The 10,308-nt window shown below is 41.3% G+C and overlaps 1 protein-coding gene across 1 annotated transcript in view; it reads right to left on the reverse strand.

Annotated features, from left to right (window-relative positions):
* LOC147333966 (butyrophilin subfamily 2 member A2-like) overlaps positions 1 to 8,806 on the reverse strand; it is a 148,683-nt gene extending 139,877 nt beyond the window's left edge. Inside the window, exons 1-2 of the mRNA XM_086286460.1 lie at positions 8,746 to 8,806; positions 6,500 to 6,826 (exon numbers count right to left, since the gene is read on the reverse strand). Coding sequence (XP_086142586.1) covers positions 6,500 to 6,826; positions 8,746 to 8,806 — 388 coding nt within the window. The remainder of the gene's footprint in view (positions 1 to 6,499; positions 6,827 to 8,745) is intronic.
* Between the last annotated feature and the right edge of the window lie 1,502 nt (positions 8,807 to 10,308).

Consider the following 10,308-nt stretch of genomic DNA (forward strand, 5'->3'; position numbering starts at 1 on the left):
AACAATTTTAAGTTATCCGAGTGACTTATATATCATGTTTGACCCGAGTGGCGAAAGAGCAGGGGTCTGAAAACAATGAAGTACTACTCATGATGTCAGATCAGCATCCTGATGTGGCACACCTGTGAGGTGGGATGGATTATCTCAATATAGCAGATGTGCCCACTACCACACATTTGGACTGATTTGTGACCACTGTTTGGGAGGGATGGTTATATTGTGTATCTGGAATGAATTTTAGGTCTCTACGTCCATCCCATGGGGAATGGGAGCAGTAACAAAGGTGTTGCGTTTATATTTTTGTTGAGTGTATTTGAAGTTTACACAGCTACTTTCTCGCCTGAAAATGTATTATAAACTTATTTTGTGACCCAGAAAAAGTAATAAGAATAATGTTAAAAACTTAGTAGCAGCCACCATTGTTGGAAACTGGAATTGGCTGATCCGCGCTATGAATTCTGGTATAGGCAGGGCCATGAAGGACACAAAGGACCCATCCATTAAATTCAGGGAAAAGGAGTGCGCATTTGTCGGCTGCATTTGCAGGACTCTACGAATTGGGACAACCTTCGTCGCGTCACTGTGACGTATTCGGCCTACAAATGCGGCCTCAGGAGGATGCAGCCCATGAATTTGGACACCACTCAACTGTGATGAGATGAAGTGTGAGGTTTTGAGAAAGTGTCTGACTGCATTCATAGATGTGTCCTTTCAGCTGCTCACTCTGATCCAACCTTTGGTCTCTAAGAAGAGGCTTCAGGGAGACGTTTGCTACGTTGGACTGTAGGACCATCAGAAATGTGTGCAGTAACAAAACAGGCAGCACTGAAAGCAGCTCTAAGTGTTTGTGTTGTTCAATGATTTGTGCACAACAACAACAATGGGACCTCTCTCATCCATCAGTCACCATGTGGACATTTTTCTGACACACTTTGAAGCTGATGGACGTTTTGTGTCTGCACTAAGTACGTTTTCACCAGCTATGGCACCGGCAGGATTCACTTTCACAGACTCACAACCACCAGCTTCACCCCTCCCCTCCTCCTCCAGCTGTAGGCTTTAACATTGAGTTTCCCCACCCATGTTTACAGACGAGTTAGAGAGCAAGAGAAGAAGAGACGGATTCATAAATGTCTTTGTTTCTGCTCTAACCAAACAATGCTGCTCTACAACTCTAGACTACCAGCCACAAAGACAACAGCTGGAGAAACATCAGTCTACCTCTGACACCCACCAGCTCATCCATACAACAAACAAACATCAACAAGGCAAGGCAAGTTTATTTGTATAGCACAATTCAACAACAAGGTGATTCAAAGTGCTTTACAGAGACATTAGAAACAAGAACAAATAAAAAGCATGATTTAAAATTGATTAAAACAAGCAAATAAACGAACTAACTAATTAACAAACAAACAAACAAAACAGTATATAAAATCAAAACAGATAAAATCAGAACAGTAGATAAAATCAGTAGTTAAATGTAAGTTTTGAAATTTAAGCTTAAAGTGTGGATTTGGTGCTTTATTCAAATGCAGCTGAGAACAGGTGAGTCTTCAACCTGGATTTAAATAAACTGAGTGTTTCAGCTGATCTGAGGCTTTCTGGGAGTTTGTTCCAGATATAAGGAGCATAAAAGCTGAATGCAGCTTCTCCGTGTCTGGTTATGACTCTGGGAACTGATAAAAGTCCGGATCCAGATGACCTGAGGGATCTGGAAGGTTCATACTGGGTCAGGAGGTCATTGATGTATTTTGGTCCTAAACCATTCAGAGCTTTATAGACCAGCATCAGAACTTTAAAGTCTATCCTCTGACGGACAGGCAGCCAGTATAAAGACCTCAGAGCTGGACTGATGTGGTCCACTTTTTTGGTCTTAGTGAGGACTCGAGCAGCAGAGTTCTGAATGAGCTGTAGTTGTCTGACTGATTTTTTTAGGTAGACCTGTAAAGATGCTGTTACAGTAATCAAGCCTACTAAAGATGAATGCATGGACTAGTTTTTCCAGGTCCTGTTGAGACATCAGATCTTTTATCCTTGAAATATTCTTGAGGTGATAGTAAGCTGACTTTGTTATTGTCTTAATGTGTTTTTCTAAGTTTAGGTCTGCGTCCATCACTACACCCAAATTTCTCGCCTGGTTTGTGGTTTTTAGATGTATAGATTGAAGTTCTCTGGTGACCTGTAATCGTTTTTCTTTGGCGCCAAAGACTATTACCTCAGTTTTGTTTTTGTTTAGCTGGAGAAAATTGTGGCACAACCAGTCATTGATTTCCTCAATGCATTTACCAAGAGCCTGCACAGGGCCTCGGTCTCCTGGTGACATTGTGATATATATTTGTGTGTCATCTGCATAGCTGTGATAGTTTATTTTGTTGTTGTTTATAATCTGTGCCAGTGGGAGCATGTAGATGTTAAACAGAAGAGGTCCCAAGATGGAACCTTGGGGAACTCCACATGTGATACTAGTCTGCTCAGATGTGAAGTTACCTATTGATACAAAGTATTTCCTGTTTTCTAAGTATGTTTTGAACCAGTTTAGTACAGTTCCTGAAAGACCTGCCCAGTTCTCCAGTCGTTTGAGTAATATGTTGTGGTCAACTGTATCAAATGCTGCACTGAGATCCAGTAAAACTAAGACTGACATTTTTCCACTGTCTGTGTTCAGACATATGTCATTAAACACTTTGGTCAGAGCGGTTTCAGTGCTGTGGTTCTGTCTAAAACCTGACTGGAAGGCATCGTAGCAATTATTCTGTTTTAAGAAGTAATTGAGCTGTTGAGAAACTGCTTTTTCAATGATCTTACTTAAAAATGGGAGATTTGAGATTGGCCTGTAGTTGTTCATTTGTGTCTTGTCAGGATTGTCCTTTTTCAGTATAGGTTTAATTACAGCAGTTTTTAGTGATTCTGGAAACACACCTGATAATAAAGAAAAGTTGACGATCTGTAACAGGTCTGACTCCAAAGTCTTTGAGACCTTTTTGAAAAAACTTGTTGGCAGGACATCTAAACAGCAGGAGGAGGAGTTCAGTTGACCTAAGATGTCCTCCAGGTCTTTGCTGTTAATAGGTTTAAACTGTTTCATGGTATTTAAACAGTTTTTTGGTGGACACAGTACATATCCTGGATCTGCTATTGATGTACCAATTGCTTGTCTAATTTTTTGGATTTTTTCTGTGAAGAATTTGGCAAAGTCATTGCAGGCCATGGTCGAATGAAGTTCAGCTGCCACTGACACAGGAGGGTTTGTTAGCCTGTCAACTGTAGAAAATAAGACCCGAGCATTATGGCTGTTTTTAGTGATGATGTCAGAGAAGTAGGACCTCCTTGCACTCCTCAGTTGTAAATTATAATTGTGAAGTTTCTCTTTATAAATGTCATAGTGAACCTGGAGGTTTGTTTTTCTCCATCTGCGCTCAGCTTTCCTACACTCTCTTTTTTCATTTTTCACCAGTGTGGAGTTTCTCCATGGAGACTTTTTCCTTCCAGAGATAACCTTCACCTTAATGGGAGCAATAGTGTCCATTACATTTAACATGTTAGCATTGAAGCTATTGACGAGCTCATTGACTGACCCTCTGGACAGGTCAGGTGTTAATGGGAAGACCTGGTTAAAAATTGCACTACTGTGTTCAGTTATACACCGTTTTGTGATCACTGTTGTTGATATATTTGTGTGGGCTGAGATTTTGCTTTCAAAGAAAACACAGTAATGATCAGACAGGCCCACATCAGACACAGTAACCTTTGAAATGCTCAGGCCTTTGGAGATCAGTAGGTCAAGAGTGTGTCCTCTATTATGTGTGGCCTCTGTTACATGCTGAGTCAGCCCAAAGTTGCCCAGAGTGTTACTCAGGTCTTTAGTCCCTTTGTCCTGAGGGTTGTCCACATGGATGTTAAAATCCCCAACAATAATTACACAGTCAAAATCAACACAGATCACAGACAGCAGTTCACTGAGGTCATTAAAAAAGTCTGTGCAGTATTTGGGAGGCCTGTAAACATTAAGAAACACAACTTTGGATGGGGCCTTCAGCTGTAAAGCCACATATTCAAAAGACTGAAAACTTCCAGGAGATAGCTGCTTACATTGAAATGATTCATTAAATAAGACAGCAACCCCTCCTCCTCTCCTGCTCGCCCTGACCTCACTGATAAAACTGTAGTTAGGAGGGGTCGTCTCGATGAGAACAGCTCCACTGTTACTTTGGTCCAACCAAGTTTCAGTTAAAAACATAAAATCAAGGCTGTGCTCAGTGATTAAATCATTAATTAAAAATGTTTTCCCAGCTAGAGATCTAATGTTTAATAAAGCCAACTTAAGTGTTTTAGAGGTATTACTTGTCCCCTCGTGTTTGGGAGCAGTCTGTGGCACACAAGGTATGTTTACTATGTTTAAAGATCTTTTAGAGTGCAGCTCTCTGTGTTTTGACCAGGCCACATGTCTCCTGTCACCTAAAAGTACAGAGATTTTAAAACCTTCTAGTAAACAGGGTCCCAGCTTCTCCTGGGAAAAGTCACCACTGCCATAATCCTCACAGCCCGGACCCTTCACACATCACACATCAGACTGCGGAGACAGGGCATGAAGAGGAACTAAGGGGGGCGAGGCTGGGCAATGTGACTTCGATTGCTCTGTTGAGGGTGGGGCTCGATGGCGAACCTTTGGCCGCTCTGGTGGGGGGTTTATGGGGGACAAAAAGGGATTGGGACGGGGGGTAGATCTGAGCCCAGCATTGACCCGCTCCATCATCTCCTCAGTGAATTTCAGGTGTGGGGAGGAGGGAGAAAGGGAGGGTGATGGCCTGTCAGGGGTTTTGGGGACTGGTCCCTTGTCCTGGTCGTTGGTGTTGTTGAGAGAGTTGGAGGCAAATAGGGACCCCTCTTCTTGCCTTAGATGTCTCTCCTTTCTGAGGCTCTTCCCGGGTGGGGGCAAATGGAGCTCCTCCTCAAGGTTTCTGCTGGGCTTTGTCTGTTCTTGGAGTACTGTTTGTTCCTCTTTATGAGATAACTCCTCGTTTATCTCAGCCTTGGCACCAAGCACAGATGGATGACGTATGGAATAAAACAAGTTGGAGGTGAACAGTTTCACCCGTGACTTGTTAAAATTAAATCCATTTGCTTTAAACAGATGCCTGCGTTCCCAAAAAATATTAAAGTTGTCGATAAAATGCACTGAGTGGTCGGCACATGCTGATATAAGCCATTTATTCAGTGTAAACAACCTGCTGAATCTCTCGTCTCCTTCTCTGACCGGCGGTACAGGTCCACTGATGAATACAGCTGCATTCAGAGAGTTTACAGTATTTAATAATCCAGTAAAGTCCCGTTTCAGAACCTCCGACTGTTGTTTGGACACATCGTTTGACCCTGTATGCAGAACAATGTTTGTCACAGTTGGATATTCATCTGCAATTTGAAGAATTCTCTCCTTCAGGTTGTTGACCATATCCTTAGGAAAGCAGAGGACTTTAGTGTTCTTACCGCACATCCTTTGTACATCCTTTACGGCAGAGTCACCCACAATCAGAGTTTCAGGCCTAGCCTTTAGCTTTCCCTGTGGCCTTTCACTTTTCAACAGATTTTCAGACCTTACTTCGCTGCTTTTAGATGGATGGTTGTCCGATATAGATCCAGGGTCCTTTGATAGTGGAGCAAATCTGTTCTGCAGTTTCACATTCAGTTGTTTTGGAGGTTTGTTGTTATCCTTCCTATTCACGGTTGTCCAGTCCTGTTTCCTCCCGTATACAGGGGTAGAAGAGCTTCTCTGTCTCGTAGGAAGTGAAGGCCAGTCGGTTTCAGAGATTTCAGCTCGCTGTGCCCTGCCTGTGGTACGTCCTCCCCCTTCCAGGAGACATGATTTATGTCTTGGTTTTGCACCAAGACAGTCCAAGGGGGGATTATCACTTGAGGATTTATAATAATGCACAGAGTCTACTTTCTTGGTCATGTTATCTGTGCTCCTTAGCTGTGTACTAGCTTGCTCATCGCCATTGTTTTGAATCAAAGGCAAGGTTGTTTCATTTCCACACAGTCCATTTACCTCCACGTTTACTTCTAAGCGATGAATTTTTGTCTCCAGTACTGCAATCTTCTGCAGGAGGCTGTGGTAGTCATCTGTGGAGAGGGAAGGCATCTTGTTGCTAGTTAGCCTAGCGGTTAGCCCCTTTCCAGGCTATTGAGGCTGTTCGGTGCCCAGACGCTGTAATCAGGCTTCAGCTGTGTCTAGGCCACAGACACACGGAGCGCTGAGGATAAGGTAACTATAAAAATGTTGCTGCTTCTGTTAAGAACACTTTAGTCCTAATGATCTATAAGTGTCCAGAAGCTATCGCAGGTAAGCCCATAAGGAAAAAAGGGAAAAAATCAGCATAAAAATCAATAAAAGAAGCAAAGAGCAAAGAGATGAAGCGTCCACACTCACAAAAGGGGAGGAGACAGAACCAGGAAGCAGCTTCACCTCTGATCACACACACTCTCAACTCTACTCACTCACCTGGAGAAACCCTGAGGTGGATGATGCTGATGAGCTTCCATGAGTGTTTTTCTTCCATGAAGCCATAACACTTGTATGTTTCAGCATCATTAATCGTCACATCTTTCATAATCAAAGACGCGTCTCCATCCTTCATCTGTCTGTTCTGCAGGTCCACCCGGTTCTTAAAAGATGGATGCTGGTTGTCTGGATCGAAACGACCATGCTGGTACAAAAACACAGTTTCTGGCAACAGGTCATCTCTGCTCCAATACACACGTCTGATGTTTGGAGCTCGACATGTCAGAGTGACGTCCTGTCCAGACTCAGCTGTGATGGTTTTCTGGTCTGAAAGAGGAAACAACACAGAGCAGAGATGTTAAAGGTCAAAGTACAACTATTTCCTTTGACATTTGAGTTTTTAGTCATGTTGGATTTATTGAACCTCTGAACATCCAGCAGGTCACCAGTGACCCACTGAGGGGGAATTTTAGCCTCATGCTAAACATGCAAAGTGTCAGAAATATGGCTGGGTATCGTCGCTGATTTCTAGAATCGATTCAATTCCGATTCACAAGGTCCCAAATTGATTCGATCCACGTTTCGATTTGATTCAGGGAAATTTTGCCTCAGTCAGAAATATTATAATTCTGATTATGTATCAGTACATTTCCATATTTTTATATATATAAAAAGAAATCTGACACTTGTGAGACTTTATCAAAAGTGTAAGCATCACAGCAGATGCCTTTGTGTCAAAGTAACTGAGGATAAAACACAGAAAAACATGAAGGCAACTTCTCTTGCCTGGGATTTTATATCAGATAACCTTAAAAAATATTCTGCAGTAGATCAAAAATGAAAGAAAACCATTAACATATGAACATTACCTGATGCTGCTGAAGTAAGGCAGAGCAAAGTTACAGAGGTTTTATTAGAGGCACAGCTAAGCGTTTTGCAATTTTTGCATAACTTTAAGTTTACATTTGTCCATTTACATTTGTTTACATTTAGCCTATTGAACGGCAGAAATTAGGTTTTCATTTTGGAAGTAAGCAAAAGGGAAAAAAACACAGCGGCCGACAGCGCTGTAAACAACGGTAGACTTGTGCGTAATAAACAAGCGAATAATGCAGAAAACAGATTTTTAGATGGGAAACTGTTCTTGAAGAGAGAGAGAGAGAGAGAGAGAGAGAGAGAGAGAGCTCTGCATGAAGTGTGATTTTTATCGCGGTGAAAGCAAAAAAGCAAAACTAATTTATGACGATGTTTATGTGAAGCGTAGTTTGGATCTTCTTTTGCTGCTGGTTCAGTCAATATTGTTTGGAGAGAAATAAAACCTGCAGCTTCAGAATCTATCGCAAAAAGGAATGAGCAGACTGAGTAGTACAAAAAAATGTTTGCAGTTACTACAGTAGTGCAAATTTTTTCCCTTACTATAAATACTAATAAAGTGAAGTGACCAGTGCAGATTGTACAGAGTACTTGTGAAGCTGCAGGGTAGCTTCTGAGTGCGTCCTGTGGACTGTGTTGTGTGTGTTTAAGTGTTGTGGTTGAGGTGTCGTATGGCTTGATGGGAGAAACTGTTTTTAAGTCTTGTAGTCCGAGCAGACAGACTCCTGTAACGTCTGCCAGGTAGTAACAAGGAGAACAGCTGATGTGCTGGGTGGCTGTGGTCCCTGATGATGCTGTGTGCTTTGCAGAGGCATCGTTGAAGACAAATGTCCTGAATGGCAGCAAGCCTCGTGCCAGTTTTGTGCTCTGCTGCTTTCACCACCATCTGTTTATAGCTATTTGGTGGTTGATGAAATTTTGTTTAACCTGAGATTCTGGCATTTCGGGAGAAATAAAATTATATCTAAAAGTCGATTCAGGATTTTAATGAATCAATTTTATGTTATCCAAGCTAGAATCGATTTTAATCGATAAATCGATAATCAAACCCACCCCCAGTCAGAAACTACAAGATGTTAGCTTCCACAGAACAACAACATGTGCTGATAATAAGTGAACATAATGTGTGAGAGAAAGCAGCCTCTCATTATAAGACACTGTGAGTCTCTGCATGCTGCCTTTATGGAGCTACAGCTGTTTGTATACACTGAACTAAAAGCTTTGTAGCTGCATCCTGACTCCTGACACTACAACACACCACAGACAAACTAAATCTATATGATAATAACTCATAAGTAATAAATATTATTCAAATATAAACCAGACTGATACTTTATTCCTCATTATCCCAGAAACAAATAGTTAAATCTCACCTGCAGAGGCAACCACGACAACCAGCAAAGTCCAGCAGAGTGATGCAGTTAAAGCAGACATGTCCGTGTTCTCAAGATCTGCTGATCTGACTTTTAGTTTGTTTAAGTGACCAAGTCTGATATTGATTCTGTTGCTCACTTAAAATGTGATTTTAAAATCTGAGATTACATTAAAGTTTCAAACAAAAATTTAATTCATCAACTATTGTAACAAATGTATTTCAGCCCGTCTACACTTGTCAGTCAACATATCGTAAGGAATTCAATATATAGTGTCTTTTGGTAGGTTGGGCTATGGGACGATCATAAATAAGTGCGTCATAACGAAAGCAATGGAATGTAAAGCAGGTCTGAGTGTTTAACAGGTTTACAGGTGCGGGTTTCTTTTATTGACATAAGCCTGTATATCTGGTAGTTTCCAGTAGAGGGCTCTGTCGGATTTTGTGGCTCACATGTGCCAGAATGTTCTCAGTGAAGGTTGAAGCAAAACACCGGACTCTGACGAAGTTAACATATTGCAGTATTTGGAAGGCGTAGCGAGGTACATGTTTTAAGCGTGACTTGATTATTTAGTTGATATTTCATTGTATTCTCTAGTTTTTGGATTTATGTTTAAGTTTATATTAATAAGACGCATCTAGGATATGTATTTTCTGTTTTCTGTTTCGTTTTCACGGTGTATCTGGTGAAAACGAAACAGATAAGTCAGACTTCATTAGCCGTGTCTTGGCCCAAACTCTGCTTCAGGTCACAAAATCAAGACTTCAGCATTACTGAGAGTTACAAACTGTCTGAATTCTTTCATCTCTACTAAAATGATCGCTGTGGCTACTATACCAGGTGTAACAATTAAGTTTAACATCCAGGTGATAGGTTTTGTATTGTTGATTGTCATTTATGCTTAGAAACATTTACTCATATATGCTTAGAAGTGTATAATCATTTGTAGATTGAAAGAATGTTTTATCTTAAAGGAGGTCTGTATTAACTCTGTGTAGAAAGAAGTGCATTCATTCCTCTAGAGTGTATCCTTGGTATAAATCACATACTCCCTAGGAGAGTTTATCTTTTCTTGTTGATTTATGGTATAGCAAGCATACGTATATCTGTTTAAGTATAAGAGCCTTTTGTTTAGATAAATCTGTTAGACTTCTAGGCGCCAGCGGTGGGGAGTCTTCACAGGGTCACATCTTGACCTCACGCAGATCTCTCACACACACACACACACAGGCAAGGTACTCTTTGTGTGTATGTAGACGTCATATGTTAATGAACTTATGCATATTCATGTAACCTCAATAAAAGAACAGTGGTACGGGAGAACGGACGAGAGCAACCGGGTCAGGCGAGGGAACGGTGTCTGTCCGGTCTCTCCCGTGCACGAGTAACATGAAGAACTTTGCCTACTTCGTGTCTTGCTTTGCGGTGTAATTATATTGTCTTCAACGTTCCAGCGAATAGGTTTATGCTACAAACCTACCACCAGGGATCAATGAAAACGAATTTACTATATTTAACGGCGTTAGCAGGAAGTTAGCTCGCTAGTTTCCACCAAAACATGAC

This window comes from Aulonocara sp. 'chitande type north' Nkhata Bay, linkage group LG3 (assembly GCF_057382095.1).
Source record: "Aulonocara sp. 'chitande type north' Nkhata Bay isolate Kocher_YH1m ecotype deep benthic linkage group LG3, A_spYH_male_GT1.1, whole genome shotgun sequence".
Taxonomy (NCBI): Eukaryota; Metazoa; Chordata; class Actinopteri; order Cichliformes; family Cichlidae; genus Aulonocara; species Aulonocara sp. 'chitande type north' Nkhata Bay.